Below are 23125 nucleotides of genomic sequence, written 5' to 3'. Positions count from 1 at the left end.
GATTTAATGCCAACCTGCTGCACTGCAGTGATAAAATCACAATTTTAGAACTGCAATGTCATCTGACCAATTCATCATTAATCCAGGTTTATGACAACAACTACGCTATTGATGCAATTGTATTGACATTTAAAATGGACGGTCACAAAGAAAGTTAGACTGGCGCACAGCCTCCCACTCACTAAGCTCCTCTTGCCTCTTGCGGACATCCTGATATACCAAGCTGGTGTTTTAAGATTTACACACTCTGGAGACTGTTTTTGGAAAAGCTCCATTTTAGAAAAACAACATTTTAGTCTGGATGGAGGGCTGAAACGGAGAGAAATAGATGTGTTTACAACTCTAAGCACCTCAGTGGGCAAGTGCTCAAACTTGCAAAAAACTTTCCTCTGTAAGTGATGCACTGTTTGTAACATTGTAGGGTGTGTAGCTATACTGCAGTCACTTAAAGTGCAGAGTAAAACATTAAAAACAATTAACTTAAAGGCCCAAAAATTCAAATTTGTAAAGTGAGGGAATGCTGTACATACATGCATTACCCATACTACTTAAATTATTTTCATGTATTTCTTGCTTAAGTATATGAAGCCACAGCCCAATCACCAAAATAAATGTTGGCATTGGCTGTTTCCACAAAACCACAGATATTCATCATTTGTATGTTATTAGAAATGGGTTATGAGAAGATAATGTTTGGGCTTAACATACCTGGTTGGTAGCCACCAATGTCTCCCTTAAAGCCACAGTGTGTAGAAATTTCTCCCATCTATCGCTGAAATCATATATTGCATTCAAACAGATGGTGCACTCTAGCGCCTCACTGTTTCAAACGCGTATTGCAACAACTGTAGCCGCTGTGTACCAAAAAGCTATGATAACACTGATGAAACCATGTCATCCGATACTTCATGGAGTATTCATTCAGGCTCCTACACAGACACACGCGACGCGAGTTGACAAACCCACTCCTCACCATGCTGGCTGTGTTTACAATGTAGGACTGTTGGGGCACGTGTAAATCGAAACAAACCAATCACGTCTTGTCTTTTGACAACTGACAAGTGGCTCAATCTCACACACCTCACCCCTCTCCTAGCATCACTGCGCTGCTAACAGCAGTGCTAACAGCAGTGCTAACAGCGCTAACAGCTGGCTAACAGCGCTAACAGCTGTTAGCGGCCAGCGCCGCTATTAGCTGCGATTGTATTGTCTTTCTCCTTCCGCAGCTCTCTTCACCCCGGAACGGCTACCCCGATGTTGACCCCCGTTTTTTGAATTCACCGGTCACATTGCCTTTTTGATTCCCTTTTGCACTTTCTTGGAGACGAGGATTCCGTCTCCCGTGATGCTGTATAATACATGATCCTGCATTATGCTCAAAGAGTGGGACTTTGTTATGCTGCAGTAGTGCCAGGGTAGTAGCGAAGCGCCTCTTGCTCCTCTCCTTCGGCTCCTCAGTCACGCAGTGCTGGCCTGGCTCTCAACGAAAACGCAGAAGCTGGGGCTGTATGTCCCTTGCTGGCGGATGTATTCTCAAGATGGCAAAATGTTATGGAACCCCCCAAACCACTTATCCACCCAATGTACAAACAAATCTGAAATTCTCCTTTTACGAGAATATTGTAAGTCAGATTATTTGTGGAGGTAATAGTACACCAATGATGACATATTCATGAATGCAGACATCGATTTTTGCCAATAAACAACTGAAAATGTTACACAATGTCCCTTTAAAAAAAATGTTGTTTGTTGGTTTTAAACTGCGGTCTGCCAAGCACTGTCTTGCCTATAGTTGTCCAACACAGTCTCACTCCCAACTCGTGAAATATGGACCTTTTTCACAGCAGACATTTTGACTTGTGTCAGTAGAAAAAGCACGGGTGAAATTGATAACATTAAGGATGGCTGGGTTCCATTCAGTGTCCCAGTAAGCTAGTAACATTTAGCCACCATGGACAATACCAGGGTCTCCCCTAAGTGGAACGCAGCTGTCATTAGTGTCATTGAACACACCTGTGTTGCTCCTACTCTGACGTGTCAAAATGTCTGCCGTGAAAAAGGTCCATTGCCGTTTGGCCAGTGGACTGTAATATTTATATATGACATGCTAGGTATCCTACTGCGTCTGTTGTTGACGTTCCTGGATGCAATGTCACTTTACACCTGCATTGTGTCTTTTCAAAATATACTTCAGTTTTCACAGGAAATGTACGGTGTCTGCTCAACCAGGTAACTTACGTCTGTAAAACACCTCATATTCATGTCTATTTCCTTTTGCAGCAAAAGCATGTGGTTTGGTGTAGAGAAAAAATCATGGTTTGGCTTAACATTCATATATGGAACAAACACTGTGCTCTCAGGTGTATAGCCCAGTGTTTGTTGGATCCATCTACCTCCCCTCATACAAGCCTGATGGGGATTTTCCAGCTCTCGAAATCATGTTGTTATGCAGCAGCATTTCAAACTCAAGCTGTCCGGCAGCATTATACACTGATGGGGGCATACCATACCACCATAAACAGCTGCTTTTTCTTGTCAGTGTCTGATGACGAAATCACTGAGCAAGTGGTGGTATATAACAACTTTGTGGGTTGAGTTGCCACCCCAATTCACCTTCCCCTCCACCTCCACCTCCCGACACAAAGTCAGCTCATATAAATCTAATTAGGGCTACATCATTTTAGAAATGTTGAAATGATACGTATGACAACAGATACACAGAACAACGTGCCATAAAAATGAATTTGTTTTCTGCACAGGTTATAACATGTCCCATCGGGTCTTTTATCATCACTCATCACACTCTTGACACTCTCACTTCTCTCCTTACCGCCATTATACAATCTGTTCATCTATTTAAGGCTTTTCTATTTCAGGTTAAGAAAAGGAAACATCCATTTCCTCCAGTCACTGACACTAACGACTAGGTGTTTGCATTTGCTCTGTGAGGCAGTAACCTAACTTTAGCACCCCATTATTAGGCTCTGGGTTTGTCTGCTCCCTGGAAAGCCCAACTTCAAGTCTATTGTTGAAGACCTGTGCTATCCAGAGCAGCTCTCCTGTTGTAACTGAGAGAAACTCATTTTTATCCTGGTTTATTTTCATTTCATTTAGATACATCCGTCTTCATAAGCACCCTGCAACTATGTGTGTCTCTGAATCTACTGGCTATTAAATTATTATGAGTTATTATACAATTAACAGAGGAGTTGAGGTTGCAATTAGACGTTAGTGGGCATCGTGTCTTACAGTTCTGTGGCTCTCTTGTTTGGCTGCGCTGCTTGTTGAGCAGCTTTTTAGTTTGTGCCCTTTTGAAGTGACATTTTGCTAATTTGTGATTAAAGGGAACTTGACCCCGACCCATTTATTGCCTTTCAGGGTACTCTTTAAGTAGTGCAGCTGAGCAGCAACACCACAATCACTCCATAATTGACTGTTTCAACAAGGGTTTAATTTGATATAATGGACCCAACTTGAACCTTTTAGCGCCACATTACAAAACTGCTAGCAATGGGCCCTGTGGCGATGGTCTTTATATGTTCAAGAACTTTACTGCCATAAAACTGCTGCTGAAAAGAACAGATTTAGAAATGCGTGTTCTTGTGCAAAGAACTTCTGCCAAAAAATAGTCTGTTGTACTTTATTTTCCAACAGTTCAATTCTGAGGTACTTATAATTTTCTTGAGTATTTCCATTTTATAATACTTTCAGTCCACGACACTTCAGAGGGAAATATTGTACTTTTTTTCCCTCTTCATTTATTTGACACCTTTCATTCCTAGTTTCTTTTCAGATTAAGACTATTCATATAAAATATAATGAACAAAAAACATTATGAAGTATTTTTTTGGATAAAGATAAGACTTGACTGCTAACCGGCAGTGTATATAGTTCATATTAATATTTAAATTATATAATATTTATTATTCTGAAATGGACCGTTCTGCATATGTACTTATACTTTATTTCACTTTAATTATAGTTTGATCAAGTACTTTTGTGCTTTTATCTAAAGGGACACACACCAATTTTGAGCCAGCTTTGCTCCTTGCTTATGTGTTAACTCAAATTATTTCTTTTCGTGTCATTGTGCGGATTTTTGCAGACTCCAGGGCTGCTGCTCAAAGTACAGATTGTGCTTAGTTTTTGTATACCTGCTGCCACCACGGACACAAGAGTATAGATATATATTGAGAGACAGCCACCCCCCTTTTCTCTCTTACAATCTCAGATCAAACTGTAAAACTACTACTACAATTTGTGACCAGGAAGTGGGTGCTATACTGTTTCATGTATTACAAAAACAAGATTCTGTTACTGTGTTGCCTATTTCTTGTTTTTTCGTCGCTTGGTCGTGCACTTTCCACATTGCCATGTGACCTTCAAGGTAGCCTGAGCATGTCTGCTGTTGATGTTCTGGGACACCGTGTCAGCTTCAGCCTGTTACGTGTATTGTGTCTTTTCAAAATACACTTGTGTATGTACAGTTTGTATACAGTCTCTTTTAAAGTAAATGTACTACATTGGTACAGCAGTGTGAATTTATGTTTTTTTTTCCTTCAACAGCAAATGCATGAGGTTACGTTTAGCTAACATCCACACGTGTTTAGGTTTAGGCAGTCAAAGCACATGGTTAGATTTAGAAAAAACTCAAAGGGTGTGGCTTCACATTAAAACTGGAAGCGAACACTGGCCCTCCAGAGCCTTACACCAAGTCGGTGATTGCTGGACCCATTCACCACATCTCCCACCCACCCTACTCAGACCTTTTGCTCCCTTAACTTATGTTGTTGTCCAGTGGCGCTTAGCTCTTGATGCCGTCATGCGCCATCACACACAGACAGCACCCGGCTGAATGCAACAATGTTAAAAAACCTCCAAGCAAGCAACCTAAACACAGAAACATCTTTTCATGTTTTATGTGGCATTTTCTTTTGCCAATTTAATGACAGCACACTTTCCTCTCAACCAAAACCACTTCCCTCCTGACACTATTTTTCCAAGGGCACCGTCACTGCATCCGGGGCTTAACGCCACCCAAGATGACTGAAATTAGTTTACAAAAATAGAAACTACCCAGAGCACATTTTCCCAAAAATGTGTGAAATTATGATGCTTTCAACCATACCTTTCTCCAGCACTGGCACAGCCCAAATGAGCTCTAGCTTGGCAAGACTATCTCTACAGTAACTTTAAGCACAAGATATACTTGCCTGCCAAATCAATAGATGACAGTCGGCCTGTTAATCACAAGGTTGATCAAAAGTAAAAAAAATTAAGTACCCAAGCTGTTATGATGAGCTGCTAACCTTGATGTGTCACATTAATTACAATGTGATAAATAATTGATCACCAACGGTGGTGTTTTTCTCCATGGAGAACGTGAGAGTTTATGCTACAGAGGCCCAGGCCTGGCGTCCTCCAGCATAAATAAATAATCAGTAATAACAAATGATATATATAATGAATTGCCAGGAGCACAGAGTGATTTACCTTGAGAGAGGACCCACTGATTGAGTTTGACGTGGTACAGCACAGAACGAAGACTCCAGTGTTGAACGAGGGGGTAACCAGACACCTCGCTGTAGTTCACCATACCTGCAATAATACACAAAAAACAAATTTATTGTTACTGAAGCAGACTTTGGTGCTCAACTAAAGAGTGGCTCAGGGGAGTTCACCACTATACCTGTTAAACCATACAGAAAAATTTACTATTAATGTGTTATTTACTCCTATAGAGGAGGAGATTGCAGTCTTCAGCACTAGATCAAAGGGTGGCTCTACATCTCATTCTTGTTTGCTTTACCACTTTACCTGAAGAACCACGAAGAATATTTGCAAAATATTAATATTATAGTAGATGACAGGTGGGAGTAGCAAGCAAAGTCTCCGGTGTTAGATCAAAGTGGAGCCGGATCTTCAGAAAAACACACAGGAAATAGCAACATTAACATAAAATCTATTCTGAAATAGTGATATAGTCGAAGGCAGGCTGAAGTCTTCAGTGTTTGATGAAAGTGAAGGCCAACATCTCACTTGAATATACAGCACATTTATATTAAATATGAATATTTCCACATCAACCAGACGCCTCTAACTTTTTCCTCTTAGGAAATTGTGTCAAATCTAAAACCAATTTTCATCAATTTTTCGCAACATTCTCTTTGAAGCACAAGGTTCCTGCATGACACTGAAAATGATAACATTCAGATGAAGTACAAACCAAAGGAGAACAGTATATTTTAAATGAAAATGGGGCAGAGTCTGAATCTGAGAAGCTTTGGCACATCATTGCCGTTCATCATGTCTGATAAAAACATTAAAAAACACAATGAAAGCATGCAAGATCCTTAATGCCTCGTCAACATTTCACAAAGATCATGAAGTGACTGAAAAAGCTGTAATACCATATAACAGCATAATAATGTCTTAATTTAGAATCTCCAATCTTTCACAATATTCTGTTATTAAGAATATTCACATTTTATCACATGTAAAATATCCCGCTGACAATGAGAAGGGCGTGATTAATGCATAATGAGGACTGATTATATTGATGTCACAGCCTAAACTCAATCAGACACAACAATCCTCTCTTTAGAGAGAGAAAGCTATTTAGACAAAAAAAATCAATTAGATTGAATCTAAGAGAATTTGTTCAAGTAGTTTTTAGTGAATATTTGTTTTGTTTTTACATGATAAATGATGACTAATTATCAAAAGTGCTGGCGATCAATTTTCTGTGAACTAGATCGGGTTCCAAACTGATAAAATACTCGCTGAGATCCAAAGCCAATGCCATATCTCTTCTCTCCTTGTTTTTAAGATGAGCAATAAGAAATAGATTCAGGTAGCAGGCCTCTCAATTTTAGCCAGCACTAATCTCCAAGTTAAGCAGTTAAAAAGACAAACGTTGCCAGCAGCAGATTATATCAGCGCAAACTAATTAATATCACACAGCACAACTCTATGAATACGAGCGGGCAACATAGTTTTGTAGTTTAACAAGACCAAGAGATTCTCTCTTGCATCACGTTTATTACGGAAAACACATTATTTGATCAATTTACATTATGCCCCTAAAGCTCTTTGTGCGCTCCTTACTTTTTCAACTTAGGAGCACAGGTGCTCCTTGGGAAAAAAGTTAGCGTCAAGCCCTGAAATTGTAAACGTTGATGTCTCTTCAAATATGTAAAGGTCCATTCCCTTTTCTGGGTTATCACAGATTTAGCATTTCTCTGGGTTGCTTTTTTGTTCATGATTAGGATGATTAAACCCAAGCAGGTGCAATAACATCATTGGCATTCTCAATTTTTAAATGGTCTAAAAAAAAATCATTCGCAGAGGGCAAAGAGAGGGCAGGCAATTCAGAGACACCTGTGTCATTGATGTAATTTCTAACAGGCAGAATTCAGCTGTTGGTTTTGATTCTCAATCACAGCAGATCTCAGTAAGATTTATCACCCTACCTAAAACACCCAAAAAAACTCTTCAGTTAAGCAAAAGCTAACACTGCCATACTATAAGTATTCTCTCGTGTTGCTTTAACATAGTGTTCCTTTGAAGCCCAGTATATTGATTTTGCTTTTACCAATACTATCTCCTGCTCAAATCAATAATGCCCATCTCCTCTGCCTGAGGAAGTCACCCATGTACGAACGTTTTTCATTTTGATGCACTACACAGTCAATCGAACAACATACATGCATCTTGCTCCACCGACCAATAACCTCTCATCTTATCCATGGCAACACATAGTCAGGGGCAGACAAAGCACAACAAATGGACATGTAAATTAAACTGCAAAAGGACACATGAGGATGAGGAAACATCCATCACGCACTGCTGTGGGAGAGACCAAGCAGCTCTAAGATGGGTTAGCGTTAAAGGACCAATCAGCCTCTTTTTTAACCGATCAATTATAGATAGAGCATGGAGTGATAGAGCACAGATTCTTAGTGAACATGACTTAGACTGAATAAGTAATCCCCCCCCCCTTTGGTAATGGCTATAAACATAAAATTATTTTATCATCACAAACATCAAATTATAAAACCCAAGCTAGTGAAAGTGCCTCTCTTCATTTGTTCCACTTAGAGGCAGGACCCCCTCATTGTTGCATAAGAATGCAGGATTGGGCCTTTAACATTAACATCACTTATATGGGACCATTAGCTGAGCTGCAGAAAATTTATCATCTCGTCTCCTATGGCAACTGACAGCCGTGTCATACTGCAGCGGTGGGATTACAGCAATACATCACTATGACTGCCCCTACCCTGTTCACAAGCACATACAGAAGGTATCTGAATAATGCTTGTGACTGAGACACATTTTCTACAGACACGGAGGAGGGGAGCAAGAGGTAAAAAAGAAAGACCATGTGTGTGCGTTTGAGAGATTTTTCCAGTCATGTATGAGATAGATAAATTGAGACATGAATGTAAGACAATAAAAAGGTGAAGGCAGCTCTGCAAACCTAACAGAACGTGTAAAGCAAAAGCTCATGGAGCACATGTAAGAGCTAGAAGGGCACTCAGAGAGCGCAGACCTCTGCCAAGGCCGAATGCCCTATCTCGCCATGACCTGGATACTCAAGAAAATCCACAGACCTTGTTTCAAGCAGTTTCATATAGAAACTATTTTCTTTCTGCAGTACTGCACTGCTCATGACATGTGACGTGTAAACATTGATGCTGTCCTCCTTAGCTAAGCCGTAACATTAGCTAGCTCAGTGGTGCTAGGTGAGCTAGCAATAGATGCACAGTGATACAGTTGACAGGTGCAGTACTGCAAAAAGAAAATAGTTTCTTCATGATACTGCTCACAACAAGGTCTGTGGATTATCTTGAGTAGCTGGGTCATGATTTCTGGAAAGAGACATAGCTGTTGACTTTTCAGCATTTTTTTTTTTTTCTTTTTTGCGCTTCAAGCACCACAAGCTGGGTGTCATCTACTTCCATTATATTGGAGAGGAGGCTGACATCTCTACAGCTGATATCTCCAACACTCCATGTTAATTCACGCTAAATTACTCTAGACTGAGAAATAGCACTACAGGTAAGATTATAAATATGTATCTTTGATTTTGGGGTAAACTGTCCTTTTAAGTCTGAACATTTGAAAGACTCAAATATTAGTTACAACACTTAACACAAGGTTTAGTAGTAGTTGCTCTTGGTCCAAGTTGGTTGAAGTTGGTACAATTACATGAAACAGTTAAAGTTGGGCGAATGCAATCCTGAAGTATCTATTTTTAGCTTAAACATGGCGACACAAATTAGATATGAAGTATGATGAGTGCTGGGATGCGTGCAAGGCCAGTAACAGTTCCTTTACAAGCATGCTGTGAAAATGCAACATTTCGCAGAGGCCTGACACCACCTATGAACTTGATGAATAAGCCTCTAAATGTGATGTTCCTGCATTGTCCTCACCTTCAGCTACATCCATTTATCCCCTCTTATGGGAAATGGCTCCCCGGAACGATAGATATATTCCCCGGCGCCGAGAGAGCGAGAGCACACCACTACATAACCTCCCCATCCCCAGCCCCCGCCTCCCTTAGTGAAAATGAATAACAAGCCCAAAACATATACAGTAGCGCAGCATATTCTTCTTCTCGCTGAAAGGCCTTGTCTCCCTTTTAGCCCTGGGGTGCTCTGCTCTCATTGTCTGACAGAATGATTAATTTGACTGAACTTCACTTTGCAAACATCCCAAGTTCACAGTCTCTCTCCATGCAGTCGGTGCCAGAGCCTTTAAGGGAAGCAGCTTGGTCAGGGCTGTGCTGTGTACTGCAACTCATTTGCTTTGTAAAAATGCAGGGCATTTAATTGCCTTTCACAACAAAAACACATCGGGAAAATGTTTTATACATAAATAAATAAACATTTCTTGCTTAAAAGCAGTTGATGGTGGAGCCAATGGCTGTCACGTAACACCGCCATGACCCTCACGGTGTTTCTGCACAGCTCTGGTCAGAACAGCTATACCTTTGGTTGAGTGGTGAGTTAACTGGAGACATCTACTCAAACACTGAAATAAGCAATATTTTGAGGTACTCAATATGTACTGAGTATTTCTGTATTGTAAGTGTGATGGACTTTGATCATAGAGAAATGTTTGATTCTGTGTCTCATAAGAATTTGTGCACTGACATGTAGTTGAGAGGAGAAGCATCTGTGCCCCTCATATTTTTTAAATTTCATGTTTAGAGGCTCAAATCTCTATTGCACCAATCAATAGAAACAATGTCCCAGTAGCTAACTAGTTAACTGTCCTTCGGGGGTGGTTCCTGCAGTGGAGACTGGTGGAGACACGCACCAACGACCCCGGGCCCGTAAAATTACCCTTAAATTCCTGCGGTGGAAACAGGCCTTATATGTGAATACCCAAAACGGAGGGCTCAGGGCTCAGGAACGTATGGGGATCAGGCCTTATGATTCTTGTCTACTGACATGATGAAAGGAGGATCTGAAAGATGTCAGACTTTAACTGAATAACGATTAATTTATGGTTGGAAGCTCAACACCAAGTGTCGCTTGACAGAAAGGACATTTTTTTCATTTTTCAAGTGCAGAATTTGGTTATGTTGTGGACAACGTCATATTTTGTCTTGGATTTTATTTCCCATCCTTTTGTAGTGAGTGGGAAAATCTGCCGGCTAACAAATATTTAAAGCTGATCAAAATAGATATATAGTTTAAATATTAAAAACAAATACTCAGCAGGATATTTGTGAGATTTGAACAGCGGTCTGTACAGATTACACTTCACTAAACACAACAAAAACAGACTTGGCCTTTAAGAAATGCAGGGGGTATCCACTTTCCATGGAGACAACTGAAACATTTTGCCGAAGCATAAATTGAAAATGTCGTGCTGGTCTACAATGTCTGGAGAGTGACGCTCTTCAAACATGAATGCCCAACCCTAAATCAGGCTCAGGCAGAAATTATTGTTCCAGTGTTTCCCACAGGATTTTTGGAGACTATGGCGGGGGGTCCGAACCTTCTAGGGGGGTCTGGAGGTGTGCTTTGTTTTTGTATTTTGTATATATTTGATTTAAAGGCATCAATCTGGTGAATCCTGAGAGCCAAGTTATGATGGCAGAATATGCCAACCGTGTTTACAAAGTTTGTATGAACAAGACGGTCGCAAAGTAAACGGAGGCTGCGCATTGACCCTTTTGCCCATGTCTGCAGGGACGCATGATGGAGTCAAACGGATCATGTGCATAATTAACCACAAAACAAGCAAATACTTCATCTTAATGACATATAACACTCATTATGCTTCAGCTGAATCCTCTAAGCAAATGACCATGTTGAATTGAAATTAGTTTATCACGTTAAATGTCCGAAATTGTATGAAATTGCTCCAATGCGTTAAACCAATGTTTGTGCATAATCACACAGCCTGGTATGCCCTGGCAAACACAGTGGGACTGCTGTACAGACCGTTGGTCTTTCTTCCCCTAACCCTGGTTATTTTCTAAAAGCACAGAGCAAAGAAATGTCTTTTTTTTCTCCTCCGGTCTGCTGTCAGCAGGAGCGGCGGCTGCAGCGGGGATTTCAGCACCAGACAGCGCACGTATAAAAGACTTGACAAGTGTCTCCTTTGAATGTGTTTGCTGCTAGAGAAATTATACATAATAAATGAAGACAGTGACATATTTTCAATAAAAAACAATGAGTTGAACGTTCATTTCAAGCTTTTGTAGTGTAACGAGTTTCAGAAATGTGCGAGTGCGGCCGGAGAGCGGGCAGCAGTGTTTGATGCAGGAAACTCGATATGGACTTGAAATTAATTTCGGAGTGGGGGTCGTTCGGAACGTCGGGGTTTCGGAATGGAGGGCTGTCGCCTGTTGGGACTAGTGTTGCACAGTATACAGGTACTAAAATAGTACCATGGTAGTATTCCAAACGGTACTATACTGCATTTGGAAAACACCGGTACTTTTTAAATTGATTCAATTCATTCATTTATTTAATTAATTTATGCACACAAACGCCTTCCTTGTTCCTATTGGAGCATATATTGCACAAGTGGTGTGTATGACAACACCTGTATCAACATTGGCAGCTGGCGTACGTGACAAAAGATGAGAAAGCCTGCCTCGCAAAGGGAGACAACACGAGACAACACAAACTTGGTGAAACATTTGAGTTACCAAACCGTGACGTCCGTACCGAGATACTTACCGAACCATGATTTTTTTGGTACCGTTACACCCCTACTATTTATTGTTCTAAAGGTTTGTATCCAAAAGGACTTTTCCTTAGGAAAAGTACCGAAGAGTATCGAAAAGTATCGAAATTCATATTGGTATTGGTACCGAAACAAAGATTTTGGTATCGTGACAACACTAGTTGGGACATTGTGCATGCACAGCCCTTCACCACCTGGATCCTAAAATAAACAACTGTTTTATTACATAATCATGCTTCCGTGTTGCGCCATTCATTAAGATCCGATATTTCTGTCATTCAAATAACAAGAATTGTGGTTTAATACTCTTAATTATAATAGCCAACTTAATGAAAAATGTCGGGTTTAAATCCCCGCACCCCTAGTTCCGACGTCTATGTGCGTAGCCTACTAACGTACGCTGATGGATAAACCACTGATAGATATATGAGAAGTGAATGAGCACACTGATTTTCTAGCCTTGGTACTCTGTTCCAGGGCACGTAGGGTACAACTGAGATTTATTTTAATTTTGGTAACAGCGTAGTGTGTACATATGGCATATCACCAATCATAGTGGGCCGCCATGGCCAAAAACGCCAGTCCAGCCCTGATTTTTACTGATTAAAACACTAGTGGTATGTTATGGTGAAGGGTTACACTTAAAATATGGCTAAGGATTAGTAGTTTAACATTTCAACAATCAAAAGAAAAATGACTAACGTACTGATCTGCCTCTGCAGGGCTATTTTATGATTTTAAATCATGTGCAGATGAAATATTCTTTTAAAACTCTCTCTCTAACTCACAAACACAGTTACAGATACGCAAAACAATACAAAATACGAAATACGAAAAGAAAACAAAAGGTAAGACTCAAATTAATTACACACAGACAGACACAAATTACTGCTTCCCTCCCTCACGATTTGCAAGTATGGCACCCTGAATCAGAGCATTTTACACAGCTTCAAAAAGAAGAATTCAAAAAGCCCTCTGGTAGTTTAATGCCTCTGGGACAGGCCCATTTATGGCAACCCACTGGATCTGTCGCATGCGCGAGCTGGCCGAGGCGTGGGTGCTGGAGCTAATCGCGGCCATTCAAGTCAATATAAGCTGCTCCACCAGAAGCGCTGCAGCCTAGAAGTGGCTTGGCGCTCCACTCCGCTAAAAATAGGTCCATGTCATTGGTTCGACATCCCATTAGTCCGACTGTCCGCGGTGCTGAACGGCTCGCGGCGGGCGTATGGTGTGCCGCGACCGGCTTGAGGCGGAGCAGGCTCACGGCTTATGTGTTTGCCACTTTCTTTTTCATTTTAACCCACACCATGATCTTTTCCTGACCCTAACCAAGTGGTTGTTGTGCCTAAACCTAACCAGACCTTAACCACAGGGCATCATGATGATTTTGGAACGGACTTAGGAACAATGAGTTTAATATGGTCGGAACAATGGGATGTCGAACCAATGGGCTGTCGAACCAATGGGCAGTTCCCGCTAAATATACGGGCCGGGTCTATTTTTGACGGCGCTCCAGCCGGTGCACTAAAGAGTGTTGTTCATTTACCAGAGGCATTTTATATCTGGCCGATTTTTGTAGACTATGGCGGGGGAAATTAAACTATGGCGGGCCGCCATAGTCTCGTCAATGTATGGGAAACACTGTTGTTCTGTACTTTAAGTTTTTGGTCTGTCTCCATCCAGGCATAGGTGCTGTGCCAAAGGCTTCTCTCATACCAGATTTGTGTTGTAATTAAATTTAGATAATCAAGAACAACTGGGATTCATCAAGTTTATCATTCTTTACTTTTTTTCCCCAACAACATTAAGATTGACAAGAGTACACATTTTTCTTCATCAGTGAGACCTCATATGTTAACTCAACCATATTCCAGATGGAAATAGAGATGGCTACATTGCAACATAATGATTACATTTTTGAATTTGTGACATACCATAAGCTGATGAATTTGATGCATTATTTTAACAAGCAATTTTACACCCCATTTTACATGCCACCTACACAAATTTAAAAATAAATACATTCAAACACTGAATAATAACATAAACTACTTGTATTGCCTGGTAGTATTGGTAGTAGTAATAGTAGTATTTCTGTTACTCTATCTCGTCTTGTCTTTACAAACAACTCCATATGGCAATGATGAGGTGACAACAACTGTGCCTTGTAGTTTGGGGGCTGGGTGTACCAGGGAATGCCATAGATTTTTCACAGATATTTGGAGGACAGAATTACTGTTTTTTGGTCTGCAAAAGGAATATTACCTTGCTAGTAAGACCTCTGGGACCAGGATGAATTAACAGTGTAATAAGGTGAGCGTACGCATCATTTACTAAAGGCATGGATGTCAGTGTGAGTAACACTTTGAGATACCCAACAGTCTGTGGAATTCTTTGACAAACTGCAACATAAAAAATACCCTAACTAGCCAGAAACACACAAACACCTGTATGATGCAATGTAATGTAATGCAATGCAATACAACAGACATGTAATAAATACTACCTTTAGCAGCTACTTTAGCAGTTTGTGTGTTGCCTCCTGGCTGTACATTTATGGTGCATTATATTGAAAGGTATTTCTAACATGTTTAACATTTTGTTCATTAGATACAGTAAAGTACTACACACAAAATTATGTGAAATACCTTGAATAACAATCTCCTTTACAGTGAGGACAATTTAAAGAACCAATAAATACATAGGATTAATTACAGGACTGGTTTTACTACATTTGAATGCCCAACCACTGTTTATAATCATGTACACTTTATATTCACAATTCACACCTGTTACTGATGAAAAAATCTGTCAGTTGGGTATCAATGACATTTTAGTCTGTATGACTCCTGTGTCTCTAAACAAATCTCTAACAGCATTAGAAAACATTACCTACACTGATTCAGTCCTTGTTTAGTGTTAGTGTGTATCCATCAATCAGTTTGGGAACAAGGCTTTAATGCAAACCTAATTTTTGAATTGGTGGTCTAACCCTTTAGAATAGGAGCTGGATCACAGATTGTGTCTTTTACCCAGTGAACTATCTAAGCACAACCACTGTGGTTGATTCTCTCAGGAAGAACTGATGAGACTGGTTAAATTCGGGTATCATTGCTTTTTCTTCTGTAATTCTTTAATTTTTCGATTCAAAATTGGTTCAGCAAATTTCCATCTCTGACCCAATCCGCATCGGCTATCATGATGATGTCACGTCTACAGGAAACTGTCAATATTTGGAAGGTTCAGGTGCAGCCACCAGATAGCCGGACCAAGACTTTGTCTTACTTACAGGTCCAGAAAAGAATCTGGCTTTCGCTCTCTTACATGCATGCAGCCAAAGCAAACTCAAATGTGACTGGTCAATACTACTTGGACTACAAACGGCAACTTCCAATAACAAAATCTCGTCCCCTTGATGAAAGAGTCTGCATTCATATGCAGATATCTGTTTATAGGGATTTGGCAGACCACAGATCACATCGTAGTAGGTTCATTGCTTGGTTACCTGACTTACTTTACATAGTGATTTCCAGTTATTTACTGCATGATGCATACATTTAGGATGCATGTATTGTACCATACAAGTCTACAATGGGAATGACATGAATCTCACCCCCTTTAAACAATGCTGGAGCTCAAAATGACTCAGAAAAACTTTTCCTCAGCTGTAGAGTTTAAGAAAGAATGGGCTACACTGGTCACAGTTAAACTAATGCAGATTAAATGCATGGTGGGGGAGTCTAATAAGGCTAACTGTGTGAATAATGACAATATTAAGCGTAAAACTCATGAAGGGCACAGAACTGCATGTTATACATAAGAGCTGAAAATGGGTTTTTAAAGCAGTTTTATTTCCTCCGGTGAGTGTACTGTCAGAGAATAAAGGCAGAGCTGTCTACAAGCTTTAGATTTTAGACTCCTATAGGCAGGACAATGCCAGGCTTAGGGTGCATAGCAGTTACATAAATCAAAGCAAAACTGAATCAATATTCCAGCTCTGTGAAAGACTGCGTGAAGTAGTCCATTGGGATGTAAACTCTCCAGTCCCTCTATGAATCCCCCAATGAAGACCAGAGTTCAATTCCCAACTATTGGAGTTTTTTGCTCAGTGATCCATCTTTGTTAGCCTGTCTGCTTTTTCATTGTTCAAATGGAAAGATAAAACACCCAAGTTAAGCTGCATGAAGGTAAGATAGTTTTTTCCTCTCAGTCTCTTCATGCACCTGAATTTTCTAATTTTCCAGCACCTTGTCACACAGAATGACTTTGTTGTGTAATTATATAAAAAGTCCCAGGGGGCAAGTCCCCTCCACAAAATCTTTTATAACTCTAAGAAGTTTATTTGACTGCTTATTCAAAATACACAAAACACATTTACACAAAACACATTTACTCCCAACTTACTACATAACAGATAAAAAAAACTCAATGTATCACACGAGACATCAAACAGCTCCAGTCTCCTGGGTTAAAGTCCTGTGTTTGTTTGACCCAACTACCACACCACCATCCTGCCCTACTCATTCTTTATACGAGTGGTTCCCAATCTGTTCCAGCCACAGGGTCCAGATTCCTCCTTAGTCATGAGTTCAAGGTCTACAGAGTTTTGTATATTCAGCGTCATACTTGCATTTGGCCATGTCATCAAATGTGTTTGCTGTCTCTGTTAAACAGCTGCCCATAAGTCACTCACTCTACAGCAGAAAAGGCACTTCAAAATTAAACCTCTATGCCAGAAATTCACTGTACTTAAATATATATATATATTTTTTTTTTTTTTTTTTTTTTTTTTTTTTACAAACTTGACATGTTTATGAGTCACTTGTCGTCCATTCAGAATGGATCTGTGACCCACTTTTGGACGGCAACCCACAAATCGGTAAATACTGCTTTATACTATTACAGCGGATGGATTGACATTGGAGCCAGTAGAAACCCAGTGTGTCTCTTAGAGACGCTAGGGGGGCCTCATGCATCAGAATCAGACACTGACGGCCACTGACCAAACAGTTGTATGTGATGCCCTGGGAATGAGCATGAGCTGAAATTTAAATGTATAGTGATGTAAAGAAGAACACAAACTACACTATTACTTTACTTGTTGGCATTTTCCTGATCAAAATTGTGTTTTGTCCACATCTTTTGGGGTTTTGGAACTCCTGCAACATGCATTATGTAGCGGCACAAGTAAACTGGAGGTGTGTTCAAATGACACAGCACATGGCAAGAAGTTGCTGTTTATGCGAAGAACTGATCTCTGAGGCTGTGCAGAAAGATATCTGAGAGAAAATGTTTAACTTTGGGTAAAACACTTTGCTCATCAATATCACCAGCCATCCAAACACAATGGAGAAGGGGTGGGACAAACACCACAAAGACCAACCATCACAAATGACATCTGCAAGTGCTGAACAACAACTGCTATTTTTTTCTGTGAAAAAATTGCTTTGGTGGACACATGGCCTTATTAATGTTACACAAGTGAATGTCCGACCAATGACAATTTAGTCGCAAAGAGCATATTGACCAACCAGTCAACCGACAGATCACAATGTGCCAGCCCTTGAAGTGTTGTAAAGTATAAGTATAAAGTTGCATAGTAATGAGTACTTATTAAAGAGCAAGTACCTCAAAATTGCACTTAGCTACAGTACTTGAATAAATGCACTGATTTAAATTCCATACGACACCATCCATCCATAGAATCTTACTACTGAAAAAAGATGAATATACTATTAAAATATAATTTAATCCTACTCCACTAACCCCTGACCAATAGATACGTTGTTGCCATAACACTATTAAAATAGGCTATGGCAGTGAGAGTGATAACAGTAATGAGTTCAGGTGTCAGTCCAGGTGTCGGTAGTCAGTCTGGTCCCAGCCAGTAACATGGTCACAGAAAAGCATCCAAAGCGCTGATAAATTTTTTAACAAAGGAGACAACTCAATTTTATGGAGCTGCTAAATAGGTCATATTATGAGTAGGACAGGAAATGAAACACAGAGAGTGTTGTTGAATGTGAACCAAAATGTCAGCAAAAGAAAATCTCCATTGAGAAAAAAAAAAAAAAAGCCCTCCCATCATCTTTGCTCCAGCTCCAATTAGGCTTCTTAGGGAATGTAAATTGAGTTCTCTTGTTAACATTTGTGACTCTATCCCATCGGGAGTAGTGGTAGAGAATATCAGACAAGCGCAGGGCTTGGTGATGCTCGACATTGAGAGCACACAGCTGATGGAAACCTCAACACCCAACAGTCCCCCTGTAACTTTGCCATACGGCTGGAAGTGGTTTGTTATTGTAGTTGCTTCTCTAAGGAAGATTCATAGGAATGAGCTCAGGTAGGAAAGTAATCTTATGGCTCATAGAACCCCATTAACTAGCCTGGCCTGTGCTCCATTTCACTCTCGGATAAGTCTGGGAATGAATGATTTAGTGGGAAAGAGAAGGAAGTGAGTGAGTGAGGAAGAAGCAAAGAACACGAGGGGGGAACAGTAGGAGTTATCCAGCAGGCCCATTCTCTAATCTAATGGGAAACTAAATGTAATACAGCACAGCACAGATTTCCTCCCCAGACAATTCTGATAAGAAAGAAAAAAAAAATTGCTGGAACAAAATGTTGGCGCTCAGAAACGATGAGCAGACACCATGGGGATGGTTAGGTTAGAGCCTAGGCCAAATGCTTTCCATAATTCAAGGCAAAGAAAGATTACTGTGAAGAATTATCATAATACAAGACTTCACCACTTGTGCTCAACTCCTTCCAGGCAGGTACTCTCAGCAAAATGCTTACACTAATCCTAACATTACTGTTCTTATGGACCATGCTCAACCAGAAAATGTCCTTGGTGGCCTCTGAAGCAACATTTAGACCATGTCCAAAGCTGACATTAGGGTTGCTGTGAACTACTGTTAGTGCAAAAAGAAGGGGTTTCAGCTATGTCATGTGAATCCTCTTATCCCTCCAGGCAGTGTGGTCACTGTGACTCTTCCTGGCTTCTTTTCTCTGGCCATTTTGTCATTCCTAGTCCTCCCTAACAGCATTTATGTGACCGGCAATAGTTAACTATAGACTGTAAATGCACAATGCCAACCAAGTAGGCATTAGGGTTAGCTCCACCCTGTAGCAGAGTGGACTACAGAATGCCAAAGTCAAGGCTTCATACCAATGGGTGACATAATATTGGCTATGTTCATTATTTTTACACAGTCTATGCACTTAAAGGATGTTGGAACTCTGATCACTACTTAACAGTATGTGTTATGTGTCCTGAGGATTTTTAGCCATGCTCGTAGTGTGGCTTTAGGGATGGCAATGTAGGTCAGTCCAAACTTTGACCAAAATATCAAAAAAAAAAAAAAAAAAAAGTTATGAATACATCCATGTTCCAAAGACGATTGAACCTATTAATGCTAATGACCCCTAGATGTTTCCACTTGCCGTCTGTGCCTCATTTCACATGTTGGATCTGGATCTCTGTCAGCCTCTCCCCTTGTCTCCATCTCCCTTTGTGTTTATTCCAGTCTCCAGTCTGTGAAAATGTGATGCTTCAGTTTTACTTCATGTGTGTTTGTGTAGCCTATTCTCCTTTCCAGCTTACGTGGTTGAGATGAGGTGGTGTGTATCTGGCTCTAGCTGATTGGCAACAAAGCTGTGGTCCAAACCTGGATCAATCTTTTTCATGTATATTCACATTCTATGTTTCATTTTGTCACATGGATTTTCTATACTGTAATTTCATTATGTTGGTCTTCTTTGTACACACAACATGTATTGCACATCAGTACAATAGTCCTGGGAGAGGTATCCTTCCCCAGTTGCTCTTCCTGAGGTTTCTTCCATTGTTTTTTCCTCCTGTTCCTTATCCAAAGCAAGGGTCCAAGAAGAGAGGGTGTCATATGCTGTACAGATTGTAAATATTTATGATATTGGGCTATTAAATAAAATGGACTTGAATTGACTTGACACTTGTGCCAACAGCAGGTGAAACTTTTAACCTTATCCATTAACACATCTCAACGTGTTCTTTATGGGTTGGCACAAAAGTTGGTAAAGAAACCAGCAGGTTGACATTTTTGGCTCAGAGTAAAAAATCTTGACAACTAGGAGATCCACTGCAACAATTTGGCTCATGTTCCCCAAAGGAAAAATTGTAATTATGTTGATGATCCTCTGACTTCTCATCTAATGCTACTACTTAGTACTTTGGTTTAATGACCAAAAGCTAGCAAAGGTAATGACATTTCACATCAGTCGAAGCTCTGTGTGTTTCATGCTAATTACAGTGGCCAATTTTAGCATGCAAATATGCTGAACTAAATTGGTGAACATCCTGAGCATTACACTTTGAGAGCATTTGCATGTTAAAGTTGCAAGTTTTCATGCTGGCATTTTGCACACAGCATCATTATACTAACTGACCCTTCAATTTTATCTTCTGGTGCCTTTAACTAACCTCATCTGATTGTTTGAGATCAAAATCACAGCATATGTATAATAAATGTAACAATGACTAAATAGAGTACGGCAGGGATGGCTGTGTCCGTGGAGCCATTTCTTCTGACAAATATAGCTAACCACTTACAAACCGAACTGCCAAACACATTATCAATAAGCCTAAGCACATGGTAATTAGGGTGGCAGATGTGGCTTGTGACAACTCAAGGTGACACGCTTTTCATTTCCACTGCGCTGAAGAAAGGCTGATGGGACCACAGTTGCCAGTGACTCAAAATAAGATGCCAAAAAAGTTCAGCAGATACCTTTGTGCTTGCATGGTCACAGGGCCATATGCTTAGACTTTAATTATGAGGGACTTGGGGAGAGAGGGACTTTGGGTTGAACTATGAATCACTGCCACGCTGCCTGCCTCAAAAGCCCCGTTCTTCTGGATTTAAACACTGCCCACGCAGGTCTCCCCCTCTCTTTATAAATAAACCCAGTCCTGATGCATGTGTTGAACAGACAGCTGACAACACAGTTTGCTTTCATTAACACCTTTTTCTGTGCCTAATTAAAATCTGAAAATATACAACATTTACTGGTATGAGTAAATGAAAAGAAATGAATGTTGACTGTGTACACAAAGCTGTGCTGAACCCAGCCAACCCACCTGAGCCAGATCCACTGAAGCATTTCATGAGCCATTGGAAGTGGTCTTACTGAGATCATGACTTCTTTTTCAAGAGAGATGTGTACAAAAATAAATGTGCAGTTTGACTGATTGATTGATTGATTGATAAGTATGTTTAAGGTAAATCAACACTCAGTTTACATAAACATTATTTTCACATTAGGGAAAGCAACTGGAAATACTTCCCACTGTGTTTATTTATCCTTTGTACTGTAAAGTTTCATAATAATATGTATTAAATAAACTGCACTTTTATTTTTCAGTTTCAAATGCATATTACATTAAATTAGCACTTTCAGAACTTATTGTCATTAGTTTACTTGGCTAAGTGTGCAAGTGTGCATGGACATTCATTCATTCATTTTCCATAACCACTTATCAGGGGTCGCAGGTGTGCTGGAACCTATCCCAACTCACACTGGGCAAGAGGCAAGGTACACCCTGGACAGGTCAGCAGACTATCCCAGGTCTGTGAATTGAGACGAACAACCAATCACACTCACATTCACACCTATAGAGTCACCAGTTAACCTAATCTGTATGTCTTTGGACTGTGGGAGGAAGCTGGAGTACCCGTAGAACCCATACTCCTCCTCAAAATAGCTTAATACAGTCTCAAAGTTTATGTCATATGTGTGATATAAACTCAGGGTTTGGCCAACATCGTCAGAAAAAAAATATATATATACATTAAAAAAATACCACCTCTGCCTCTGCTCTGATTGGTCAGCTCGCTCAGTCTTTTTTTATTGGTGCAACGCTTAGGAAACATCACGCCCCTTGCCTTTTGTGATTTCACTTCCAGAAATCTTTATTTTTTGACGGCCGTCCGTCATTATCAATTTGAGTAAAGAAACACGAGCCAATAGACTCCGAAGAACTTTCGCAACAAAGACTGGAGCTGGACATTTCACAGAGGTACGTTTTTATTTTGTAGTCGTCTTATATTTCAGCTGTAACATGATAACTGTTACTTATCTGACATTATGCTAACAACTGTATATCTGTCTTCTGACTGACGGAAGTTGAAAACGTCTGCTGCAGAGTACAAAAGGTTTCTAACAATATAGTCAGTTACTACATAACATGGAAACACCAACAGCAGCACTCAGCTGTTATATGACGTGGTGTAAGGCATAACTCTTTTTTTAATCTAAGCAGCCTTATCTATGATCAGACTAATGTAGCTCGTGTTGGGTAATAATACCAAAGTTATTATGATTTCTGCTTCTAACACATTCCCCGTTTAAACCACAAATGTTTTAACCCTTGAATTCATCAATTTTACCACAGCAGATTGAGATGACAGATTTCTGTATTATACAAAAACAAATGAATAAAATAACTGGTTACATTCAGATGTCTTAGCTGTCATGTTTACTGAATCCATTCTACTAAGATGTTGCTGCATTTTATAATCATCTTCACCTTTTGTTTGTAATCTACAATATGTACAATGTACCAATGTATCACACTTTCTCCATATCATTTATATGAAATCAAAGTTTCATAGTAACACACATGTTGCTTCCTGGATCAGTATTTGTTCTATGCAATGATGTTGTCTCCTGAGTCTATATTTGCTTACTTATTAAACAGTATACCTTGTGTCTTTTTTACCTATTAGGTTTTGGGGTAATGAACCAGGTTCCAGTTCATCCTACATGTTTGATACACCATCCAGGCCTGGAGCCTGACTGTTTGAAGGCATACACCCCACAGAACATCCACAGCGTTTACAGGCATGACTATGGACCCTAATGGCACAGAACT

At 40.0% G+C, this 23125-nt stretch overlaps 1 protein-coding gene across 3 annotated transcripts in view; it reads right to left on the bottom strand.

The window, feature by feature from the left end:
* Nucleotides 1-23125, bottom strand: part of astn1 (astrotactin 1) — a 568467-nt gene that overhangs the window by 248730 nt on the left and 296612 nt on the right. For all 3 annotated transcript variants that reach the window (XM_049597470.1, XM_049597472.1, XM_049597473.1), the window contains one exon: nt 5494-5598. In XM_049597470.1, coding sequence (XP_049453427.1) covers nt 5494-5598 — 105 coding nt within the window. The remainder of the gene's footprint in view (nt 1-5493; nt 5599-23125) is intronic.

Source organism: Epinephelus fuscoguttatus, linkage group LG15 (assembly GCF_011397635.1).
Source record: "Epinephelus fuscoguttatus linkage group LG15, E.fuscoguttatus.final_Chr_v1".
Lineage (NCBI taxonomy): Eukaryota > Metazoa > Chordata > Actinopteri > Perciformes > Serranidae > Epinephelus > Epinephelus fuscoguttatus.
The sequence above is the reverse complement of the archived record's forward strand: the minus strand, read 5'-3'. Positions and strand labels throughout refer to the sequence as shown.